This window comes from Ruditapes philippinarum, unplaced genomic scaffold (assembly GCF_026571515.1).
Source record: "Ruditapes philippinarum isolate M1 unplaced genomic scaffold, ASM2657151v2 ctg1982_1_1_1_1, whole genome shotgun sequence".
Classification (NCBI taxonomy): domain Eukaryota; kingdom Metazoa; phylum Mollusca; class Bivalvia; order Venerida; family Veneridae; genus Ruditapes; species Ruditapes philippinarum.
The window spans coordinates 85513-113092 of NW_026860784.1; the positions used below are offsets into that span (position 1 = coordinate 85513).

General features: G+C 34.3%; 1 protein-coding gene across 1 annotated transcript; it reads right to left on the minus strand.

The window, feature by feature from the left end:
• Positions 1-120: 120 nt before the first annotated feature.
• Positions 121-27301, minus strand: LOC132713378 (sushi, von Willebrand factor type A, EGF and pentraxin domain-containing protein 1-like). Its single transcript, XM_060695947.1, has 24 exons — positions 27188-27301; positions 25800-25912; positions 24777-24810; positions 22923-23073; positions 22530-22617; positions 17901-18041; positions 17076-17484; positions 16460-16633; positions 15002-15175; positions 14277-14450; positions 13314-13487; positions 12635-12808; positions 12213-12386; positions 11318-11494; positions 9406-9561; positions 8788-8945; positions 8090-8288; positions 6130-6303; positions 4917-5090; positions 3304-3480; positions 2537-2689; positions 1484-1641; positions 1092-1290; positions 121-400 (listed from the first exon to the last, which is right to left on the minus strand). The coding sequence occupies exons 1-24, from the start codon at positions 27201-27203 to the stop codon at positions 381-383; spliced, it is 3741 nt and encodes a 1246-aa protein (XP_060551930.1). The 5' UTR covers positions 27204-27301; the 3' UTR covers positions 121-380.
• Between the last annotated feature and the right edge of the window lie 279 nt (positions 27302-27580).

Here is a 27580-nt window from a genome sequence, read left to right on the forward strand (position 1 = left end):
AACAATTTTAAACTGTGTCATAATAAATCAATAAAAATGCTAAACTATGTCTGAATAAAACAATATATTGTTAATCTGTAATAGTATAAAACAATAACAAAATAACAATGTTAAAATTTGTCAGAGTAAAAAATATTAATGTTAAACTGTGCTAAAATAAACAAATTATTGATAAGCATCACCAGATTAAAAACAATTAAATTGTTAAACAATGCAGAATAAAACGATTAAATGGTCAGATTAAACAATTTGTGTATTTTGCCATATCGGAAAACAAAGTAAAAAAGTGTTAAAACTGTAAAACGTTCCACGTTGCCCTCAGCTCCTTTTTAAAAGGAAAAATGTAACTAAATCACACAGTTACGCATTCCATCATTGGCTCAGTTTAACAAGTTGTACACTGAAAAAAAAACCAACAGAAAAAAGAGTAATTTTAGTGAAATATTATTGACAAAAATACGGTACGTGTTTCGCGCGCGCCGATAAGAGCGCCCGGTTAGGTAGTGTACGGTATCAAACTGGCTGTCGTGTGCGTGTTGAACAACCTATGGATACATGTAATGGGTTTAAGTTCTACTGCGGTCACGACCGTGTTTCTTACAACACGACACTTGAACTGGATAGGTCATGAACTGGGACCCGAACGTTGTTCTAATAAGCGTGTATGTATTCTTGACAAATGAGCTTAAAGGTACATTATGCTTCAAGAAACAAATACATTTTTACTTCTTTGGAAACGACAAACATGAATTTTATAATGGTTTTAAAGAATGTGTGATGTTTGTTACGTGGAGAAAGTAGCGATATATATGAAATAACTGCTTAAGCCGGTGACGGTAACTTGCACTTTCCATTACCGTCCATAAACAGGCTCAATCAAACCGAACCTGCAACATTTTCACTTTCGTCGTTTTGTGCGTTCTTTAAGGATCCTATATTTCTCTCTATTTTATCATGAAGATAACAAAATGTAAATAAAGTAGTATTCTGACCCCCACACAAAATACTAATTCAATGTAACTGTACTTATTGCCAAAATAAAAATATAAATCGACATATAGAAAAATCTTATTGCCGTAAAAATGCAGTACCTTTGCATAACCCCTTTGTTAAAATGACGTCATCAATGGCGTAGTCACTCTTCAATCCAGAGCCTCTCTCGCACTGTATACCCACTGAAAATGCGTTGTCTATAGGTTTGCCACGGATATCTAACATGAGCTGTTTCCATTTATCGCCTTGGTTACCTTTAATACGTTTTATTTCTGTGACTGTCTTTGATGTAGATTCCTGTAAATAAAAGTCTGAGATTTACTGATAAAGTAGATCTATGCTAGTAAATTTTGTGGAAAAAAAACACATGAAACAAAGTGCAAAACAACTGGAGTAAGATCTGAAAATGTCAAATCATGTCGTTCACAAATTAAAGCTGCTCATAAGAGCCGAGAAGTTACAATTGGGGTTAATTGCAGAAAATACATACCTCAATAAATACTGACATGTATTTAATGTTAGATCCATACATATGGTACCAGAATTGAAGACAGTAATGTTGGTCCCCGGGAACGTCTATATAGAATTTAGCGACGTCGCCGCTTTTGGCAGGTGGGTTCGCCTCCAACAGCAAATACTGTCCCCAATCTTTAACGTAAAAAAATAACAATATACATGTTTAATATATAGCTGTTGTAAAAACCTCTATTTTTCCCTTTATTTTACCACATTTTCATGAAAAATGCAGTCTAATCTGACAAAAACTATTATAATTGCTGTATAAAAGTTTCTCAATTGAAATTACCGCCAGAGTTACAGTGTAACTAAAGTCAGTTTCATGTGACATACAACCAGCGTTATTTTACTTTAACTAAAAACCAGCGTTATTAAACAAAGAACCAGCGTTATTTAACTTAAAGCCAGTGTTTTGTATCACTGTTATCACAAACAACCAAGTGAACGTTATTTAACTACGAACCAGCTTTATTCAACTTAGTCAGCGTGAATTACCTAAGAATAATTAAACGTTATTGAAGTAAGAAAGAAAGAACCAGTGTAATATAACTTAGAGTCAGCGTTATTTAACTAAGAACCATCGTTATTTAACTAAAAACAAGCATTATTTAACTAAAAACAGCGTAATTTAACAAAGAACTAGCGTTATATAACTAAAAACCAGCGTTATTTAACTGAGATCCAGCGTTATTTAACTCAGAACCAGCGTTACTTAACTGAAAACCGGCGTTATTTATCTGAGAACCAGCGTTATTTAACTAAGAGCCAGTGTTATTTAAGTTAGAGTATGAGCCGTCGACATTTAACTTAAAACTATAGCATTATTATTATAAATACATTATATTAGATATAACCAATAATTTGCCGTACATAGTTAAAAACAAAGCAAATTCAAATAAGCGTTTCTAAAATTATATAATTATATAGGCCAGTTGTAATGTCTCATTTGAGCAATTTTGTTTTTCAAAAGTTAAAGTTTGATTCAGTCAACGAAACAAATAATTTATCATCTTTTTAGATGTCTTACAATGTCCTGTCGTGTGGTCCGATTCCGGGCCTGTATGCCACGTATCCGTGTCCTTGTGATGCCGCGTCCAAGTGTACCTCTCCAGACCCTCGGACCTCCAATTACACGTCGGCTCTTCGTGGTATTCAAAATCGCAAGCCAAAACTAGATTATCTTTAAATAAAGTAGTAAAAGAAAACTCCATGTTGTATAAAATTCGAGATATATTTCTATTTAATTTTTTTCTTGTAGAGCTCTACTTTATTTTTTAAAATAAAATTTGGAATCTTTAATCCTTACCATGCTTAATTTCTTATATGGACTTGTCCATCTTTCAGTCTGGACTGAACCATTCATCAATTTTAGGGATAATTTAAAAATATTTTATGACTGAATAGCAAACAGTGCAGATCATGTCAAGACAGCACGGGCATGCCGGCTGCTATTGGTCTGCACTGGGTCTCATGTGTAGATTATGTAGCCGCCAGCAGAAGTGTGACTCGTTTAATTACTTACTGTAGTGATTATAAATTATAATAATAGTAAAGAATAAATTCATAATATATATAGAATATGGAAAAATATATCCTTCAAATTTACAAACTCTTTTATCTTGATTTTTTGTCTCGAAATCATTTCGAAATAAAGGGTTAACACGAAATCACGATTTTCTTTTCTATGTCAGAGGTTACGTGTACTTATTAGCTTGGATGAAATATACTTGTTGATAAAAGAAACCAAATAGCTAGAATAAAATATACTTGTAGGAAAAAGAAACCAAATTTTACCTAGCAAAACACAACCGGAGTTATCCCATTCCCCGGTACCTAAACACGATATTTTGTCCTTGTTAAGTTTGTATCCGAGGTTACAGACAAGGACTGTGGCCGTAGCACCCACACTGACGTCATTATCATCATCAAGTTGCACGCGCCCACCAATTATTTTAGGTTTGTCGCTGCAATCTGAACCAAATAAAATCGCCGAGTTGAAAAGTTATATTGGTCAATTATGAGAATTTTAGGAAGCTTATACTGTATTACTAATTTAACCTTTCGTGTGAAGTTTTAACTACATTTATATAAAATGAAGTTTTAACTGTTTAAAATGAAGTTCTAACTTTTTACTGGTAAAAAATCTAAGTTATAAAGTGGCATAACTCTAAAATATTACTTCCAGAATTATGCCCCTTGTCCAACAACTACACCGTGTCATGGTTAGCTAATAAATGTATGAGCTACACGACGACAACGACGCCGCAGCTATCATAATATAATCGAAAAAGACGAGCTAACTAGTTACAAGTAAAATGGTTTCCTGCGGGGAATGATATAAAGATATTTCATTTAACTATTTTCAACATTGTTTTGGGAGAGGGGAATAAATAAACGTTTGTATTAGGAATATAGTTGACAATAATCGATCAAAATAGAAGAAGGTCTTTGGAAACTGGTGACCGTTGATGACCGGAGAAGGTCGAACATAAAACAATTATTTCTTTTTAAGAAAATGATTAAATAAGCCTACCATTTTATGAATAATTCCAAGCAAAAAAATAAAATAAAGTAAACACACAAGTTTACGCAGAAAATATCTCTATTTATTATGGCAGATGCCACTACGAATATTTTAATTTTGTAGATTTTCAGTATAAACAATTTATTGTTTGTAAAATTTGAGATACAATGATAATTTTCAAATACATCATTCAAGTTTTTCCACCTTAAACGGTAAAATAATTATAGAAAATTAGAAATATCACGTAATAGTTTTTGTTCTTAATTAGGTGTAATTCTGACTAATTCCCTAGAGGTTATTCCGTAACGTACCGACAAACGGTATTTAGCCAGGTTTTCGAAAAGGTCAATTAACCAATCGTGTACGGTTTACAGATCACATGCTCCTCCATGTACCGAAAACAGGTCACGTGCTCCTCCATGCCTCAAAAGTTAAACGCGTACCAATACCCTAAAAACAGGGGCCTCCGTGGCCGAGTGGTTAAGGTCGTTGACTTGAGATCACAGGTCCCTCACCGCTGTAGGTTCGATCCTCACTTGGGTCGAAATCTTTCATGTGAGGAAGCCATCCAGCTGGCTTACGGAAGGTCGGTGGTTCTACCCAGGTGCCCGCTCGTGCCTGAAATAATGCCCGAAGGGACACTTGGGGTCTTCCTCCACCAATAAAGCTGGAAAAAATCGACGAAAAAATCTCGGCAGAACGCTCTAGGATGGCCCGACTTGAGTGTACGGTCGCCCATATGGGCTTTCCGGCGGCGACCTTAAATAAACGCATTAAAAAAAAAAAAAAAAAAAGCGTACCAATACCCTGCGGTCTCCAGACCGCAGGGAACAATAGACAGTAACGGCGTGCCTTATATAAAGGTACTTCAGTGAATACTTACATACTTTAATACATCTAGGGGCTTCCCATTTACCATTGGCTTGGCAAGTTATTTTCTCATTCTCGGCCGTATAGCCATAGTTACAGTTAACGACAGCGGCAGCCCCGAGTGTCGAGTCTGTTCTAACTTCTAATTTAACACTTCCGTAATACACGTCCGGTACCGTACCACAATCTGCCAAAAACGGTTTTAATTTCTTAAAATATCTTAAGCACTTACATATACATAAACAGGTACAGATAAAATCTGCTATCTTGAACTGACAAATATAGCGATTTAATATTACCCTATAGCGACACGCCAAAGATCGCAATTTCAAATAAAAATGACATATCTATTTTCTTATACAGTTTCACCTCTGCAGAGCGACCCCTCTGCACAGCAACTATCTCTTAACAACCACGGTATAATTTCTTCCCAAAGTGGCATTTTACAGGTCTTTTTGTTGACATGATTTCGATATTTTTTATTCAAGATAATGTTTTTATCTATTTTCATTAATTTTTTAGTACTTAAATATGATTTTATTGAATATAAAAGTCAGAACATCACCCTTTTCAATATCTTGAAAAAAAGTAAAAGAGGCACATGGGTTCATAAAGGTCATATGGCGATATGGCGGCCAAGTGCCGACATTTTTACCTGTCGGAAACTATTAGGTAGTTTATGTTCGTAATAAGATTTTTATTTGCCCATCCTTGGCTTATCAACAGATTACATATAGTTTTATCAAGGTATGCTTCACTTTACTTCATGGCATGTTCGATGAATAAATACGAGCGTGTCAGATGCCTGGCACGATTATTGGTGGACTTTCCCTACGGGGTTATCTTCAGCGTTCACGTCATGTCATAGTATATAAACGGGTACACTGAAGGCCATAAGCTAATAACAAACACTTTGTTAATGGGTAATACAGTCTATTTACAACTATAAAAGAATTATAACAATTAAACGTTTTATGCGTATAATATTTTAAGCACAGACATGCTAACATATATTGATTAAATGAAGAAAACATAAATTTGTCAGAATTATAAATAAATTCCGGATAATCCTGGATCAGCCCTTATAAAATGATAAACTATGTTGACAAGTGTATGACGCAAACGTTAAAGTTTCTTATTTTAAATGAATGCATTTTTTTTAAAAGTATAATATGTATATTTATAATCTTACACGATAACTATATATACCATGATGTTTATTTTACCTGGTGGAGAACAGTATGGTTTTTCCCATTTACCGCTAATAAGACATTGAATAGTGGCTTTCTCCGGTTCGTATCCCTTGTCACACGTGACTTTGGCTTTAGCTCCAATCTCAGTTTCCGAACGGTCAACAAGCTTTACGTCACCACGTGCCACTTTCGGTAAATCTTCACAATCTGTTAAAAATAATGAGTACATATGTGTTATGCTCCATATCCAGAATTTATTAATGAAAAAATACTGTAAATCACTTTATATTCGCGTGATCTTTATTTCGCAAAAAACCTACCCCCGGATTATTTCGCGCATTCATGAATTCGCGATGGCAGGGTCAGAAATTTATATTCGCGATTATTTAAATTTTATTTCCTTAATATAACAGGGTAGGTTGAAGTTGTCTTATACTATGTCGCTCTTATGCAAGGTAAATGGTAATGGTGTTAATAAGAGACGGTTTTTATTTATTTATTTTATATTCAAAATTGTAATTGACTTTTTATGAACGTTTTATTTATCATTTGTCAAATTTGTTTTTTGTTTGCAAATAACGTATTTGATAAAACGTTAAATGTTTGTAAGAAGGTGTTATATACTTGTTTATAATACTTAATCTACCGTATGAAAATTGCCTGTTGATCACTGTTTTACCGTAAATCAATTGTCATCTAAACAATATGTGTTCACATTTGTCTGTAAAGTGCACAATTTGCGGATATTGTCTCTTTTTGTGTTTTACATGCTTGTATTCATGAGGAAAAATGAATGGGAAATATCTTTAACCTTCATATCTTTATTATGATGTATATAAAACATTACACATATTAATTATTTGCATTCAGTTATTGATTTCATTAAAATGTATTCACTTTATCACAATTCGAAAAAAAATATCATCAGATTTATTTTTTATAATGTATGTATATAATGTATGTTATGTTATAAAATTTACGCGGCATCATGAATTCGCGACGCGGCCGATTCGCGAATAATAGCGAAAATTAAAACATCGCGAAAAATACCGGATTTACGCCATATCAAGAATTTCTTAACGAAAAGTAAGTGTTACGTTCTCCGTATGGAGGTTTTTTATGATAAGTAAGTGTTACGTTCTCCATATGGAGGTTTTCTTAATGAAAAGTAAGTGTTACGTTCTTCATATGGAGGTTTTTTTATGAAAAGTAAGTGTTACGTTCTCCATATGGAGGGTTTCTTTATGAAAAGTAAGTGTTACGTTCTCCATATGGAGGTTTTCTTAATGAAAAGCAAGTGTTACGTTCTTCATATGGAGGTTTTCTTTATGAAAAGTAAGTGTTATGTTCTCACTATCGAGGTTTTCTTTATGAAAAGTATGTGTAACGCTCCATATCGAGGTTTTCTTTATGAAAAGTATGTGTTACGCTCCATATCGAGGTTTCCTTTATGAAAAGTATGTGTTACGTTCTCCATATCGAGAATTTCTGGAGTAAAACTATGTGTTACGTTCAATATCGAAAAATTCTTGAGGAAAAATATGTGTAACGCTCTATATTCAGAATTTCCCAATGAAAAGTATGTGTGTTATGCTTAATATAGAAAATGTCTATGTGAAAAAAAAAGTTGGACAATTTCTTTTAAACTTTGCTTTAAACATACTGAACAACTTATAAAGGATATTCGAACAGCATAATATGACAAGGTCAGGGAAGAATCATGATAATGATTCAAAGTAACTTTATTTTCTAGTCTTTTATTTTTTTCGCTCAGAAAGACTTATTCAATTAATTTCGTATTTAGGTGAGTGTATCACCAGTCACCTAGCAACATTATAAAATCAACGTTTCTTCGAGTACCTGTATCTATTTCACCTTTAAAGGGACTCCACTGAGGTTCAACAGATTAAAAAATAACAAAAAGAAGAAGTAAAATTGACATGATCATGGAAAATGCGGACCAGTCCACTTTTTAAAGATGCTTATTGTTTACCTCCACATGATCCTTTTGAGAGAATCAAATCATCAATGGCATAATCTGACGTCACTCCTTTACCTCGACTACCCTCTACAGTAATACTGAACTCGTTAGGAACTTGTTTGGATTGGATAGGAATCATGACCTTGTGCCATTTGTTACCTTGGTCACCTTCTATACGAGCAAGTTCTCTGTGTTCCTTGGTAATGATATCCTTGAACATTTCAAATAAAGAAATCATGACGTCATATACCTTCATTCTAGCCAGCTGCGATACATCACGAATTTAGCGAGGGATTTGCTCACTGAACATCGCACCCGCTTGTTGAAATTCGCGCTATATGACAAGACTCGGTTTCAGGCGTTCTTTTTTACGTTTTCCATCGTCTGCTTAAATTACCCATTTTTATAATATTTGAAAAACAAATGGACAAGTACTTAGTAAGACATTTCAAATACATGTAGCCATCTAGTATTGATTTTATACATCTATAATATTTTGCTAAGCAGTAACATTTTATCAATATCTTCAAAAATGTTAACAATATTCGAAACATTACGAAGAAGTGACCATCGTATTCTGACGAACTGACTTGAAACCCTTCATATTTAAATACGGAAATTACCGAAAAACCTCCGAAAATTAATCAGTCTCAGGTCAATATTAACAAACAATACGTATATTAAAGTAATATTGTAAACACTCCACAAACCTTTATAGTGATGGCCAAATAATTTATACTTTCACCATACACGTGATACCAAAACGAAAAACAGTATTTGATTTCTCCAGATATTGGGCCCAGCCGAACTTTTGCAATCTCACCATTTTTTCCCGAGTTTGCATCTAGGTAAAGGTAATGGCCCCAGTCTGTAAGTTGAGATAAAATTTAAGTGCAACAATTAGAATTATTATAAATAGGCGCTATGGCGCTATACTTTCAAATTGTGTTTTTAGGTTAAAAAAACAAACAAAAGTAACCATTTACATCGCCTATTTGCAGTTATACAAATATGATTATGATATCTTTACCACTTTTGGCATGAAAAACAGGGTCATCTGTTATGAATGTGAAATTCTAATTTTAACACTTCTCAAATTAATTGATCGAAATGATCATATTGCAATATTTGTAATGACAGATTAAACGTTGTACTCTTGCAAAAAAGTAGAATGCAAAAAAAAATGTAATTCAGAATTATCTTAGAGGATACAAAATGAAATTTCCTTGGATCTTAGTCATTGAGCCCACGAAAACCATTTATATAAGTGCTTCGCGAATAATAATGATTTTGCGGAAGTTAATATCATACAGTTCATGTGCACTTACACTTGCCAGTTGTGTGGTCGGAATCGGGTCCAGTTGACGGGGTATCAGCCTTGCCACTGTGACGTGTCCAAATGTAGTTATCAGAACCAAGAACCGTTCGCCACCCACACATGGGAGAATCTCCGGACTCGAAATCACAGGCGTTAACTACAATATCTGTATAACAAAATACAAAACAATGAGCTATACAGGTGATAGAAATTTAATGTGTAATTTGAAATAGAGATATCTCTAAATAATTTATACTTATACTTTGAGCTTATCTTTATTTTTGGTTGGGCTTTACGTTTCATTTACTGTAAAGATCATATTGCCAACTTTCAAACTTTACTGGTGAAGGACGACTGAAATTCTAAGACAAAAAAGGGATATACTTTTGCCGAAATATATAACAAAGCTATGTCCTCTTCCCTGAACCCGACGTGCTGTAAGCTAGCTGGATTGCTCACATAAAACAATCTAAAGTCCGCAGTGGTTAAGGGGCAAAAAGTTTGATGTCAACGACAAACAAAATGGCAAAATTTTGTCACGTGTGAGGGTGTTTTTTCGCTGTGACGTCATATCAGTTTAGGAAATGCCAAAATGGTGACCACCATACATGCTCATCAGTGCCTGTAGTCCTTAAGTCCACCTCCGTGGTCGAGGGGTTAGAGTCGATGACTTCTAATTCAGTTACCTCTCTTGCGTGGGTTCGATTCCGGGGAGATGCTTTGGTAGTTTAGCGCGGAGGAAGGTAGTCTAGTACTGGTGTAATTCTCCAGGAACGATGGTTAAGCTACAGTCTCACTTACATCCCGGCAGAGCCCCGGCAGAGCCCCGGTAGACGTCCGGGGTGATCCTGGAACGACCGGGAGCAACCGGGGTACATCCGTAACTCTGCCGGCAACGTCCTGGATGATCCGGGATGATCCGGGAACATCTGGCATTCGACCCCGGATGGAATAAAATATTTAATATCACCGGGGTGGTCCGGGATGATCCGGGAAGGTATAGCTTTGCCGGCATCATCCTTAGCTCTGCCGGGAACGACCGGGGTGATACCGGGAAAGCACCGTAGCTCTGCCTGCACAAACCGGGGATGATCCGGGGTATAATATAGCTGGTAGAGCTACGGTAGAGCCCCGGTATATGCCGGCAGAGCCCCGGTAACTACAGGCAGAGCCCCGGAGGATAAAGGTAGAGCTACGGTTGATCCCGGTAGAGCCCCGGTAGAGCCCCGGCAAAGCCCGGATCATTTCAAAAAAATAAGGACAATTTGTGATGATTGAACTTGTTTGTATTAAAAGCCTTCCCATTTCCCTTCTATCCAGTATGGCATAAGGATTTTTCAGAAAATCATCATGAATTACTATTCTGGAACAATAGATATTATATTAAATAAAAACTATGTATCAAAGTTATCATTTTCGGGCGTTTTCAATCCACCGGGGTTCAACCGGGGCTCTGCCTGGATCGTCCTGGGCTCTGCCGGGGCTCTGCCTGGATCGACCGGGGCTCTGCCTGGGTCAACCGGGGCTCTTCCGGCGTCATCCGGGAACGACCGGGGCACCGGCATGAACCGAAGCTTCACCTGGGCTCTGCCTGGATGATCCGGAGCGCATCCTGGGTGGTTAGTAGGGAACTACCGTAGTGCTGCCGGGGTAAGTGTGACCGCAACAATAATTTCATCCCGGATCGTCCCGGATCATCCCGGTAACTTACCGGGATGGTCCTGGGCTCTGCCGGGAGTAAGTGAGACCGAGGCTTTAGGAAACTACTCGCCTATATGACTAAAATAATGTTGGGGAAAAGGCGTAAAATGAAACAAACAAACAAACAAACAAACGAACGTAATCCTTAAGTCAAAGATATTGCTTCCCCCTAATTGTTTATGAAGTTTTTTTTATTACAATGTAATTAGTTAATCACATACCTTTCTTTACACAAGCCCCGGTGTCCCATTCTCCGCTTGACAGACATAGGATATAATCTTTTTTCTTTTCGTAACCAATGTCACAGTGAAGCACAGTAGCTGAGGCGTATATTGCTCGTTCAAGAGGATTATCCAGTACAGCTTTCCCGTTTTCAACATGAGGTATTTCACTACAAACTTTTATTTTAATTCAGTAAGAATTATATGATCTACATGTATATATACGAACATCAATAAGCATGCAAAACAGACAATCTCTACTGAAATACATGTAAGTACGGAAAACTTTCAAATGAGAATTAGTAACAAGAGATCTTCGTAAGACAGCACGCTTGACTTTTATCAGTGGGGTTGATGGTCAATTACAAGAACGCAAAGTTTAAAAGCAATACCTCAAAAGGTATAGGAAATAAGTGTGGTAGTATAAAAAACTTAACCGGAATTCTAAGACAAAAAGGGACATACTCTTGCCAAAATCTATAACAAAGCTATGTCCTCTTGCCTGGAAGTGGGGATGATGTTCACTAACAAGTATACAAAGTTTCAAAGCAATACTTCAAAGGGTATAAGAATTAAGTGGGGTGGTACGAAAAAATTAACCAAAAGTGTGACGTAGACGTGAGTAGGATAACTCTCCCTATAATATAGATATAACAGTCGAGCTAAAGATAAATATTCAATGTTTTACCCACATTTCACACAATGTATAATAAATTATTTTTATACTCCACATAGAGGCTGTCAAACAAACATTGATAACTGTTTTTAATACATGTTTCAATGTCACAAAACTCTTTCGTTACTAAAAGAGGTATGAAATTACATTATTTGAATATAGGCCTTAAACATGAAAATAATTGAGTTCAATTAATATGATGAAATCAATCACGCTTACATATTTTCTTGCAGTAAGGGTCCTCCCATTTGCCACTGGACGAACATTTGATCGGCGAAGTTACAGGTCTAAATCCAAAGTAACATTTGACCGAAGCCGTGGCCCCAAATGTCGTTTTACTTTCGTCATCAAGGGCAACAGTGCCTTTGTCCATATCAGGTAACGGTCCACAATCTTCAACAGAATATATAAGATATGTGACAGGACATCATGTCAAGTTTTATAACAAACAAAAACCCGACCACAACAAAATGTTTATTGTTTCTTATTAGTTTTGCACGTTTGTAACCTCGCTTTACACTGGATAATCAAGGCCTTTTTTATAAACTATATAGTATATACACTGCTGCTGTGAATTTATGAAATTATTTTCTCTTTTCACATATTTGCAATTGAAGTTGATACATGTATGATAACTGTACCTTTTGGAGTGCACGAGCTTGTTTCCCACTCGCCATTCAGTTGACATGTTACGAATCTTTTCTCTTTAATGAAACCACTGTCACAATCAACTTTGGCAGTAGCTCCAATGCGATTATTGTTTGGATCATCTAGTACCACGCTGCCGTTTTTGATCTCCGGTAAAGGGCCACATACTAGGATATTCAAAATTTCAACGTTTAGATAGTTTACTTCTTTTCCTGTGTGATAACTTTTCTTGTCAATGTTAAATCAAATTTCAAAAAGTACATTTAAACAGAAGTTATTTGAATATCACCAACTTTTAAGTGAAATACTTGGAATATCTGATGAAGACAGAAAAAATAATGGAATATCTGACGAAGATCGGAAAAAATAATATAGAAATATCTGATGAAGATAAGAAATATAATGAAATATCTGCTGAAGATAGGAAAAAAATATTGGAATATCAGATGAAGACCGGAAAAATAACGGAATAACTGATGAGGATAGTACAAATAATGGGATATCTGATGAAGATCGGAAAAATAGAATATCTGATGAAGATCGGAAAAGTAATATCATTATTAAAAGCATAATTGACTAAAAACGACAAAAAAAATTAAAAAAAATAAAATAAACAATTTATTCAAAGTTTGAAAATGACAAATATATAGCCCCTTCCCCTATTTTCCTCACCGTTTTCAATACATTCGGGAACTTCCCATTGATGGTTCGGCAGACATTTTATAATGCCATACTTAGATTTGTAGCCTACGTTGCATGTGACTGAAGCGGTGGCATCCAGAAACGTGTTACTTTGGTCATCCAAATCAACATCGCCGTTTTCTACATCAGGTTTCTCGCCACAATCTTTATAAAATTGAAAAATACAATTTTATAAGTAAATTATGAAATCACCTCTGGGTGAAAGGCATTTCAGTTAAGTGACATTAAGCCCACCAAAGGATATATAGTGTGTGAATTGATGGATTTAATAATAAGTCTACATTAATTTTGCTAATTCAGCTGAAATTGACAACAAAAATGAGCATAATGTCACTTAGATTTCTTGAAACGCTTACGTAAATTACTAACGTATTACTTACTGTATTGTTAGGAAAAAACACTTACTTATTACTTATGTTTTTTACTAAGGATTTAAAGTGCCATTATGCTCATCCAAATGTAAATGGTCAGAGGACAGGTAAAATCAAAATAACTCAATATTTTGCAATACTAGTGTCAATTTTATATCAATATCGCCAATGAAATTCCTATAAATGTCAACCAATAACGTTTAATCTTTTATGAAGAGTAGAGCAGCCTTGTTATAATTAAGGTCGATATTCTGCATTGTCTCATAAACGTTTTTCATCATCAATTATTGGCCAATCACCATTGTAAAAGTCAATTCCTAATTTAAAGGGATACTCGGGCAAATGAATGGTATAATATCAAAGTAATCATAAAAGTCGGTTTTTAAAGGTCCCAGCAAGTTTTTTCTGTGTAAATACTATAAAATGTGTATTTGAAACGTAAATAAGGCTACATATATACTCATTTTGACATCGAAAAAATGAGCATAATGTCCCTTTAATGTACATAATATAGTGTAATAGTGTAATGTAATTTTATATCTAATGTAAGATAAAGTCATACCTATCTTTAAACAGGCTCCGTCCTCCCAATCTCCAGTTTTCAGACAAAGTATGAAATCTTTCTTCTTCTCAAAACCCAAATCACATTGTACTGTAGCCGAGGCAAATACTCCTCGTTCAAGTGGATTATCTAACTCAGCTTGTCCGTTGTCAACATCAGGCACAGCATTACAAACTGGTAATAATTATTATCATTTTTGGTCAATCTTAAATGTTTAAAGCATCAGACCTTTTTTTAAATATACGGGTATAACGGTTAATCTATCATTATTCACAATTTATACGGGTATAACGGTTACGCTATCATAATTCACAATTTATACGGGTATAACGGTTACGCTATCATAATTCACAATTTATACGGGTATAGCGGTTACTCTATCATAATTCACAATTTATTTATGCGGAAAAAATAAAATTCGGTCTGCTTCTGGTTGAATGTTGAATTCTGCATAAGCCGGTGCTAGGGGGCGTGGACGCTAACTTGCACATTCCAGTACCGTCCATGAACACGCCAATCAAACCGTGCATGCAACATTTTTCGTTTAATCGTTTTGGGCTTTCTCTAGGGATTCTGTTTTCTTTGTCAATTTTATTGAAAAGTAATTCAGGTAATCGCAAACAATTTGAGATGTTGGATATAAAAATCTGTTGTTAGTTTGTACGAAAAATAGACAATTCATCATTATGTAAAATGTTTACAAATTTAATATTAGCTCAACTCACATATTTTCTTGCAGACAGGTATCTCCCATTGACCATCTGATGAACATTTGATCGAAGGATTTTTTGTCCTAAATCCCGAGTCACAAACGACTGTAGCCGTGGCACCAATGGTCGTTATACTTGACTCATCCAGAACTACCTTCCCCTTTTCCATATCTGGTACCGGTCCACAATCTTTGAAATAAAAGTTTTGAAATAAAGGTGATTAAGGCCACTTCAAGGCCAACGTGGCAGGATCAAATTACTCCATGATAATGCACCTGCGCACCGGTCAGCCTTGATTCAAAGCAGAGAATTGAGGTTTTACTACATCCTGCTTATAGCCCTGGCCTCTCTCCTCGTAGCATTAACCAGTCAAATCCGCCACTTCAATATGATTTACATTGAATGTGTGCTTTGTAGTAAAACAGCATCAGCATGATACAATTTGTATTTGACTGTTGACTCGATATTGTTTGTTTGTTGTTTTACGCTGTTTTTCATCAATTTTGTGATATTTATGCGGGTGATACACCTTACTTTATAACTTACCGAATGTTACCATTTCATTTACATAAGTGATATATCATTAAAACTGAAAAATACTTAAGCTTTAAAATGATAAAAGACTACTACAAAAATACTAGAGCTAACACTAAGGTGATTAATAACTCCCCAGCAACCTTGACCTTTTGAAAAGTAAGTGGTGTTAAGCAAAATTTGAACTCAAGCTATAATTTATGAAGTTGAACTATGTACAAGAATTATTTCAATTAATTACAATCCCAAACAACGGTCTTCATAAAAGCTTACTTTATACTAATTTTGAAAAATAATATCTGGATCCTAACTCTTATCCGAAAACCAGTTCCAATTTTAGTAACAGTGACCCTAGGGGTTCCATTTGCAATCCAAACCGGGGTTTTCCACATAAGGTTACTTATGGTTGCTAAATAACCAGTCTGATTATAATATTTCAATCTTAACTAATATTATTGTCAGGAAACCATTTTTCTATTTGTAGTAACAGTGACCTTGACCCCAGGGGGTCAAAAAACAAACCCAAGTAGGCTCTTCATACAAGCTTATTGTATACCAAGCTTGATAACAATTTCTCGTTCCTATATATTCTTATTGTCCGGAAAAGATTTTTTCTATTTTTAGTAACAGTGACATTGACAATGACCTTAGAGTTTGCTTATTATCCGAGCTTAACAGTTGAACTAGAGTGTGAATTATTTAGAATATCTAGGTTCCATAATTCTTTCAAAAGCCATGTTCAATCCATGGGCATTAGAGTGACATATTCTGCTCTGAAATAAGTGTAAAAGTTTCAACCTATGGCCTTCACTAGTTTTATAGATACCAATGCTAAAACTAGACTTAAGTTTGACGCCGGCACCTCGGCAAGTAAAACAGCTCAATGTTCCATATCTTCGAATAGTCGAGTTAAAAATAGAATGCCATGTTTGTCCTTACCGATCTCTACGCATTTTGGAGTTTGCCATTTCTGTTTGGGTAGACATTTAATTGTGTCACTTTTAGCATTAAACCCTTCACTACATCTCACAGACGCAGTGGCATCCACTAGTGTGTTAGTTGGGTCATCCAAAATAACAGTGCCTTTCTTTACACTAGGTGGTGGGCCGCAATCTGTTAAAAAAATACATTTTATAATTTTAACATCCGAATAAGACCAATCAAATCACTTCTTTTATTTAACGTTTGAAAAGAGACACAAAATGGACGTCTTGCCTCCATGAAAGAAAATATGAGAATGTAATATTAAGCGAGTCGAGGAAAAGTAAGTAAATAAAAGTCATCATGTTACAGAGGTAAAAAAGGACATCATCTTGTCAAAGATGGAAATTATGTTCGTTCACCCTCAATGAGATATTTATTTTAGTATTCCAAATATAGTAGTATCTAAAATATACACATTATATATAGACATAATTGCTTAACCCCGGCGCGTGAAATTCTGTATAGAAATATAGAAATTCAATCTATGGTCTAAAAGGATTGCATACTGTTTATCTTTTTTCATTAATTAATTAATTAATTGATTAATTAATTAATTGATCTTTTCATTTACCATCATCCCCTGTATTCACGGAACCTCCACCGTTGCCCCCGAATGGCGGTATCACAATAATTGTTGTGTTGCCTTCACCGTTACCATTTCCATTTGTTTCATTTTTACTTCCAGAATTATTGTTGCCTGTGTTCTTTCCGCCCCCTGATCCATTTTTACCGCCATCGCCTGTGTTATTTCCGCCCCCTGATCCATTTTTACCGCCATCGCCTGTGTTCTTTCCGCCCCCTGATCCATTTTTACCGCCATCGCCTGTGTTCTTTCCGCCCCCTGATCCATTTTTACCGCCATCGCCTGTGTTTTTTCCGCTGCCGTTTCCATTTTTGCCTCCATTACCTATGTTACCACCTTTACCGGATCCACCTTTTCCGCCATTTCCTTCTTCAGAGTCTTTATATTCCTTCATTGCCTAAATTATACAAAGACAAACTATTAACTTAGTAACAAGCGATTCATCTAACACGATATATCTATATACAGTAAACTCTACATACAACGAAATCGCTTACAACCATATAACGCATATGACGATGCTCTTTCTCTGTTTTGACTATTTTTTTTTCAAATTGGTTGCCTCTCCAACATCAAGACCAACATCAAATGGAACAGTAATGTCAAAAAAAATATTTTCAGTCCCGTCATGTCAAAAACAAAACACATCAGTGTAGTCTTCGGATAAAACACTGATATCTCTAAAATCGCATTTTAAAAAAAAAATAGGCATAAATGCTTTTTTCTATGTATAACTAAGTATATAAAATAATAATATTTAAGAAATAACAACAAACTCTACAAGAACAGAATACTGTTGTTAGTAATGTTTACGTTGTAGATTGAGTCTGTGAAGTAGGACAGCTGTGTAACTTGAAAGTTTTCACCAATTTTCTTGCACTGACTGCCCCCTGAATAAAGTCCTCGTAAGTACAACTTTCTTTTCTGACACAGGATAGGAGAGCCCTGGTCCACCTGTAATAATAATTAATAAAATGATGATGATTGATGATGATGATGATTGATGTGATGATGATAATAATAATAAAATAATATAAAAAATAATAATAATAATGATTATGAATGATGATGATGATTAATAATAATAATAATAATAATAATAATAATAATAATAATAATAATATTATAAAATAATGATGATAACATTTAATAATGATAATTAATGAAGATAAATTGTCATTTTAAAAAGTTATAGAGCTTGACATGACATGATAGATTTTTTTTTACATTTGACCTTTGAATGTGACCTGGATCATTGAGGGTTTGACTTGATTATTGTGCTCTACGCAATAGTGATCATTATTTGCCAAGTTGATTTTAAAAACATTGCAGCGGGTTTTAAATGTTATGGACAAACGAGAATGTAGGACTTCTAACAGTTGACCTGTAAAGTGTGACCTTGACCTTGGGGGGAGAATTAAAAAATTGCGTCTGACATTTTGGGTTAAAGATGGCAATGGGGGGGCAAAAATATTTTAAAAAAAAAAAAGAATTTAAAAAAAATTTTAGGGGGCGAAAGTTGTTTTACATTTGCCTTTTGGGTGTAATTTACCCTTTGGGGAAAAAACCAAAAAAAAGTCCTTTTTATTTTTTTAAAGGGAAATTGTGTAAAAATTTTTTTTAAAAAAACCTTTGGGGTTTAAAATTATTGCGGAAGGAAAAATTGACTTTATAACTTTTGCCTTTACCCTTACCCCACTTTTGGGTGCAACCCAATTTTTGCGCTTTGAATTTTTCCCCTAAAGGGGGATCTTGTGCCAATTTTAAAAAAAAAGCGGTTTAAAAATTTGGATAAAAAAAAATGAAGACTTTTTTTATTTTTGAAACGGATTTAACATTTGCTTAAATGCGAACCCTTTACCCTTGGGGGCAGCAAAACCCAATTTTTGGGGCCCCCAAATGCTTGTTTTGGTGGTCATTTTGCTAGTTATTTTTAAAAAATAAATCGCTTTTAAATTTACGGACCGAAAAACCAAAAAAAAAAAAAATTGATAAAAAAAAGTTTTGTTTTTATTTAAAAGGTTGGGGTTTAAAGAATACAAATTCAAATAAAAGTGAAAAAAAACATTTTGGGTACAAAAATTTCACCATTTCTCCCCAAAAAAAAAAGCGATTCTAATAGAAATTAAGATAAATTCTCGATTTACCCTGCAGGACCCTCAAATCCCTACCTAATGTTTTTTTCATATTAAAAACCTGCAAAAAATATACAATCAAAAAAATACCCCGCCTTTTGCAATCGTAAAATTTCTTGCCGGTGTTCAGCCGTCATAAAAAGATTCTTTTTACTTCAACAGTCTTTTGTTTTTGGTATTGTTAAAGAATTTGAAATTAGTTTTATTTCTGATTTATTGAATTAAAATTTTAAAAATTTATTTATTTCCGCTGATGTTTTACCCCAAAAACTTAAAAAAATTTATTTTTTTTTTTATTTACTTTGTTTCTTCTTAAAGCAAGTTTGCCCTTTCATGCTAGGAAACAGGTTTGGTCTTGCCCCCTTGAAGCTCTTGAAAGACTTTTATGGACCTTCGTAAATAGCGATTGATCTAAGAAAATGTACAAGACAGTAAAACAAGATTGATTTTTTTTTTGCTTATTTCTTTTTTTCCCTTAATTTTGGAAAAAATTCTTGGGTAGGACTTTTTGCTGTTATTCACAGCTGTGCTGAATACCGCCACTATTAAATTACGTTTTGAAAAAAGCGAACGGGAGCATTTTTGTCGCCGGGGAGTGCACGGCGGCTTATAACGGTAAAAAGTTTGTTTTACCAGGTATTTGTTTGGAAAACCATTTTTGCAAAGTTTAAAAAATTTAAACTAAAAAAATTACAAAATGCTGATAAAAAACCCAAAAATTCAATATATTCATATTGGTTTTTTGCGCTGAAAAATAAATTTGCGCGAAAAAAACTGAAAATTTGCAAAAATTCCCCGGTTTAAAGTTCTGGGTTTTTACTTTTTTGATAGGGCCGAGGGGGTTTTGGGACGGGGTTTTTAAATTTTTGAGGATGGAGGAGGGACGGACCGTTTCGGGACATTGAGGACATGTTTACTTAACCGGGAATTTTTGGTTATTGATTTTAAAAAGCTAAAAACCGTTGCCGGGGAAAAAAGGATTTTCCCGTAGGTTGGGCCCCAATTACAAAACCCTTTTTTGAGAAAAAAAAATTTTGTATTTTTAATTTTCTTATTAAATTTTCCCTTTAAGGTGGAAAAATTAATTTAATGATGTCTTTTAAAATTTTTCAATGTTTCTTTAATATCTATCTCAAATTTTTCAAAAATAAATTGTAAAGAAAAAATTTCAAAAAAAAAATTAATTTCGAAGTGGGGTCTGCCATAAAAAATGGCCCCGCCATGTTTAAAACCAAAAAATGGGTTTGGACCAGGGTGGTCCAGCCAGCCCCGCATTCCCCGCTCTAATCAAAAAACCATTTTGGGGTTCCCCTTCAAACCCCGGTCAGTAGAAAATTTTTAGCGCAAAGGTTCTAATTTTGCTGCGCGGTGCGCAGGGTGGTCGGAATTTTGCTGGGCGAAAATTTGTTGGTTTTGTCTTGGGGGGTCTAGGGGTATTTTTCCCGTTAAACTTGTTGTTTTATTCATTTTTTTTTTTCCCCGGAATTTTCATAAAATGGTAGGGCCTTTTAACATTTTCTTAAAAAAAAATTTTTTTTATGTTCACCCTTTTCGGTTTAACAGTACATACATTTTTAAAAACCCTTTTTTATATTGTTCGATTTTGTCAAACTTAAAAGATATTTTTTCCCCTTAATTTATCTTTATTGATTCCACAAGGAAAAATGGTCTTCTTTTCTGTTTTTGTACTAGGTGAGGTACAAATCAACTTTAAATGGCTGGGTATTTCGCCCTTTAAACTTGAAGTACACTCCCCATCCACTTCCGGGTTATTTCATGAAGTAAGAAATGAATATGGTATGTTTGTTAGGAAAAAACGTCCCAAAACGCCGAACGGCGCGTTTCCGACTGTTTGTTTCCGCTAAAAAAACCACAAAAAAGGGCGTTGCCGCACTGTCGTCTTTTCCCCTAACAAACCCCAAAACGGCGCGTTGCCGCACTGTCGTCTTGCCGCTAACAAAACACACAAAACGGCGCGTTGCCGCACTGTCGTCTTGCCGCTAACAAAACACACAAAACGGCGCGTTGCCGCACTGTAGTATTGCCGCTAACAAAACACACAAAACGGCGCGTTGTCGTGTGATGTGTTGTCTCGATGTCACATTTTCGTCTCAAATAGAAGGATTGGCTATTTGTATATATATAAGCCAAGCGACAGGGCGACAAGATGACAGTGCGACAACAAGCCTTTTGGCGTGCTTTGCTATCGACAAGACAAGGTGACAGTGCGGCAACGAGACGTTTGACGCGTTTCGCTAGCGACAAGAGGACAATGCGACAACACGCCCTTTTGGGGGCTTTTTCTAGTCAAAGCGACAAAATGACAGTGCGACAAACCCTTTTGGCGTGCCTTTTGCACAAGCCGGGGACCAAAACCCGTTTGGTGTGCTTTGTTCGGCGACGTGCGTGCGCCGCGGGTTTTTGGGTGTTTGTGCGGAAAAAAACCAAAAGTGCCCAAAAAGCCCCTCTGGCGTCTTTGCTGCGACAAGCCCAAAAGATGACCGTGCGACAAAAGCGTCGTTTGACGCGTTTCCTTTGCGACAAACAAAAAAGGGGATAACGATTATATTTTTGGGTTTTCGCTATGAACCAAAAATTTTTACCCAAAATCAAACACCATAAAAGAATCTCCAAAATGACGATAATACAATTTATAGTCAAATCATATGACAAATAGATTTTGATGCACACAGCATAAACATTGTTATCAGCCAAAGTTAACTTTCTCCGGTTTGTTATCTCAGAGGAGGAAAGAAAGATTTAGGTTCATTAACTCCAAGTAACCGAGTTATCTTAGAGCAGGATTTTGTGTACTTTTGTACTTTCCAAATAAGTTACTCATTGGCCAGATACTCGAACCATATTTTTTTCTTCCGCTTTTTTGACAAATACTACTGTTATAGTGATTTGGTATTTTGTATGGACGTTAAAAAACTACATTTACATTTGCTTCTTGAATGACAAATACATGAAATAATATCACATGTAGCGCTACTTTCTTCAGGTAACAAACATCAAACATGCCCCAAAATCATTATTTAGATGAAATCATTTCATTTTTGTCCTGTTGAAAGAAATAAAAGTTTATTCGTTGCTGAAGCATAAAGTGCCCTTAATAATTCATTTTTGAAAACAAAGAATGTAGTTGCTTTCGGATGAGTTCGTGTTTAAATTCTATATACCATTTATTACATGTATCAGTATTTATGAATTATGCAATGACGTTTCAGAGAAAGCATAAGATGGACCTTTACATGTTTTATCTATTTTTGTAGCAAACAGAGGGTTTATGATAGCAAACTCTTACCACAACTGTTTCAATATTGTATTTTATTTCTTTCAGTGTAGTTTTGTAGTCAGCTGGCCTAATGACGACTTTAAATGCATCTAAATTTCTGTAAGAGAGAGAAAAAAAAAAAACAAAAAAACAACAAAAAAACTAACAAACAAAACAAACAACAACAAAAAAAAAAACAACAACAACAACAACAAAAAAAAAAAAAAAAAAAAAACAAGTAGAAGATAATACAAGATTCAACATGTGATGTCCCAGAAGCAACATTCGCTACTTTTCTTAGGATCAGGAATTTTTTGGAGGACCATTACGCATTAACACTGTCGTAACAAATTAGACATTTGCATTATTTGTGGCACATATGCTACATATTTAAGGCCATACAAATGATTCTAATGGTCTTACTTTTGATCAATACAATTCTTTTCTGTTAATATCCAGTTCTTGCCAAGAATTACACCAGCACACACATGCTGTTTTCCTTTCTCTATTCGTGAAATAATGGACCAGTCTGCCGCTTTGTCGCCACCTTTTACTCTCTTCGCCAACGAGCCTCCTAGGAAATATGCAAAATGTTAAGGCTTGAACATGAATTTAGGATTCACTATGAATAGCTAAACACCTGAGTTGGTTTTCATTGATTTATAAGCGAAAATAGGAGCTTCTTACATCTTACACAGACAAGTGACCATGATATGTGGAGCGCTTTGAAAAGCAAGCTAGTCTTTGATATATAAGCGATTAAGAGTCGTAATTACCTTATGTACAAAAAGAAACCATGAATATATTGAGCGCTTTGAAATAGCTAAAAAAGCTGGTTTTCTGGGGAATTTTATAAGCAATAAGGGGCTTAGTCGTTTAAGGCAATTGTCATGGTATAAACCCTTTCATGTCGTATGAGGGTTTTTCGTATGAAAAACTTTTTCTCGTACCCATAGCGTAAGTATGTTGTATACAAAAAGTAACCCCCGAATATTTGTAATCGCTAGAATTATTTAAAAGAAACCCAAAATTGGGGAAAGAATTTTTCTGAAATAAAGCATTAAAAGAGATTAATTTCACCTTAAATTTTAAAAAAGCAATAAAATAAAAGCTATGGGAAAATTTTAACAATCATAAAGGGGTTTTACTGTTTTAAGGAATATAGCCTAAGTATGTTAATCACAATGCTGATATGATTTTGTTTGATATATAAGCGAGTCAGGGAACTCAGCTCTTTCTTTATGTGCTTGTAGTATAAAGGCTTAATGACAATAGACAGTTTCGGATGAAATGGGTAAATTTATGCGTACATTAAAAAGAATTATTAACATTTGAAATACACCAGTGATAGTAAGTGTATAATGAACGCCACAACGATCTATACATGTACATAATACTTTAAACAACTACCATATATTTATAAAAAGATACAAACATTTGTTGAAAAAATACTACCATTTATTACATGTTTTAAGTGGACAGTGATTTCACTTTGAAATTGTAAAATATATAATTTTCACAGAAGCCGGACTAAATCTGAATGCGGATGAAAAGAATTTAACATTACGTCAGAAATACACTTTTTCTGAGCAAATAGAGCTGGATTATGAGGAGCACATAAATATCTGCACATGAATATCTCCACTTGAATATCTGCACGTGAATATCTGCACATGAATATCTGCACATAAATATCTGCACATGAATATTTGCACATGAATATCTGCACATGAATATCTGCACATGAATATCTGCACATGAATATCTTCACATGAATATCTGCACATGAACATCTGCACATGAATATCTGCACATGAATATCTGCACATATCATTTAAAATACATGTAACGTTATTCGTTAAAATTTACAAAATCAGTAAAAATGGCTTAATAACCATACAAAAGCATACAAGCATACAATAAATAAAAAAATAATTCATGTTTCGTATGTAAGATCAAATAATATTTCACTTATGATCACCAGCTCTAATATTTTCACTCGTGACTACGCCTCTCGTGAAATTATAACATAAGGTATTCACCCTGTGAAATATATTTCGATCTTACATGCAAAACAAACAAATATTCTCTATATATTTATCAAGGCTGAATTGACTGATCAGCGGATTTTGATGTTTGCTTTAATACAATATAATATTATATATACACTTCTTAGCAAACTTAATCGTAGACTGTACTTGGAAAAAGCTGTATACTTGTTGTTTAACCAAAATTAGTTTAATAATAACTCGAGGATGAGTTGTTTAGTTGTTATACCTTTCTTTGCAGAATTTTGTACGCCAGTTGTGAACTGAAATAAAATAATAAATCGTAAACGATGTACATAGAAAAAAATCTGTAGCATATCTCAAGTTTATATTGGTAAATTATACGCTATTTACGCTTTTGAAAATAAATTATATCGGTTATGAACTTTCATACTTTATACATTATCCTCGGGCAAGTTTAGTACTTCTAATCTACGGAGATATTATCTTATATTATTTTCATTTACTTTCAGCAATAAACAACTTTTCTATTCTGAAATAAGAATGGATAAAGTATAAAAATATTCGACCGATGGATATACTTACATACCACAAATATTTATGAATGTTAGTAAATAAAGTAAATAGCTGCTGAGTTACATGACATGTTATACACATTAAGTGCACGTCAAAAAGCAAATAAAAGAATTCAAATAATAAGCCAGTATCAAACTGACATATACTACAAATCAAAAAAGAAATCCCGAGACAGTTTAATGTATTATCACAAGTTAGCATTACTTAGTTTAATTACTCAAACACATTAAGTCTTTGCTCGATATCTCCAAGGCTGGGTTTCTCCAACAATTGATATCTCCAAGGCTGGGTTTCTCCAACAATGGATATCTCCAACGCTGGGTATCTCAAACTTATAATCTATGCAACTGAATTACAAACTGCCAAAAAGTACTGTTTGAAAGTTATCTGTATCTTCAATGGATACTTTCGAGTCTGTCTTTTAAATAAACTTCATTCCTAGTTCAAAGAAGGCTATCAAGATATATATTATCAGTCAGCGTCATCTTTAATATCATAAATTCAAACATACAGCATGGAATGTTAAAGTCTCTTTGACTAAGAAAGGTATCATTGACTTCGAACAAGACATGATGAAGATTGAATTGATTAGCGATAACAAAACGACATGCTGTAAGTAATCATACATCTGTCACATGGCGCCCAATAAAAATAATAAATTTTAAGCCAAATAAAACTACACAAGATTTAAAAAAAATATAAGGATCGAACTTACATCAGATTCTTCAACAACGAGGTCGTAGACAAGCTGCCTCGACTCTTTTGGAGTATCCGGTATCACAGCGGCTTCTCTCTGAGCAAGGCCAATAACCAGCACCAAACAGGCGACTGAAACAAATACTAAATCTTTTACAATACTGCACGTTTGTAACATCGCTTTTCATTGCATAATCATGTTGTTTATTTAGTTTTATATATACGGCTGCTGTCAATGCATGAGGAAATCTCACTTTTTTCTCTTTTGCGGCTCAGGCTATATTTGCAAACAACCGTTTATATATACGATCATATAACCTGTCAAAATCTTTATAACTGATAATATATACATGTACAAGTACATATTTTCACCTTTTATACATGTATAGTTTTCTTTAAACACATGTACCGAATTGTTTTCGTGCCTCTGAGACTTTAATAAGAGTCTTTATGGAACAGAAATGAGAAATGGCTGGGGAGTTCCGCGAGACAATTTACAGATTATACATTTACAGATTAACATGTTCGATTCCCGCTACGAAAAAAAGTGCGCTTGATAGAGACGGATTATTCACAAAATTATATATTACGAACTATTTACGCATGCCAGCTTTTAAGATACTTGGGTTTTATTTAAGAAAATTTCTATCATTTTAGTACAGATAGGTTACAGTAGAGGTCATTTGCTCCAAGTGTAACCACATGAATATTGACATCTTTGCGCTTATTATTTTTGTACATATATTTTGCTTCGCAATATGTATATGATATTAGAATTGGTGCTACGTAAATGTTCTTTCGTTTGCATAAATGTACTCGATAATGTTTAAATGGTAAATTTAAATTGGACTAAAGGTGAAGATTATTTTTTTAATGAATTGTCAAACGCTTAGATCATATTCCTATCTCTCTACATATATATAGATGAATATGCAATAAGATAATACAGAAATATATTCAGAATTAGATTGAAAATAGATATAACAACAACAACAAAAACAACAAAGAGAGAAAAAAAAGAAACAAACTAAAACCAAACAACAACCCCCTAAAACAACAACAACAACAACAACAAAAACGAACATACCAAAACAACATACAAAAAGACTAAAAATACTTAAGTGGAGTCGCTTTAAACAAAATTTTGTAAAGCCAGCCTCCTAGCATGCTTACTAATATTTACATAGATGAAGCCTTGCCAATGGTTATATTGACAAAAAAATGTCAAAGATAATGGATTTGTGCTCATCACCAATGTGGCTAGATTTGTCTAGGTCGCTTGGCTTGGTTTCTAGGTAGCCATCGCGGTTAGGCTAAAGAAATAAGTTTTGTCTCCAACCATCTAGTAAAAAAAAGCCACACACCCTCTTACTCGCGTGCATTTTTAAAAAGTAAATAAAATTTTACCTGTCAAAGAATCCATTACAGAAGAGTTCCGCGTGCTTTGACGGTTAATCCAAATATGTTACCTACAAATGACCCATACATACAAAAAGGGAAAAAAAATAATTAAAAAGTTAAAAGATTTTTTAAGCGATGAGTTTTTTTTTCTATTGTAATGAATTTTGTGCCTGACGGACATGATATGTTCACAACTATCGTATAAATTAATTAAATATAAGGTATTTCACAGCTTTTACTAATAATGTCATAATTATAACATATATGAGTTGAAAAATTTGTTAAGGCATATATAAAAGTTCATATGTTGATGGAATTGTTGATATATTTTTAAAAATCAGAACTCAAATGTTTTATGATTCGTATGGTCTATTTTAGATGAATATCCAACTGTGATTT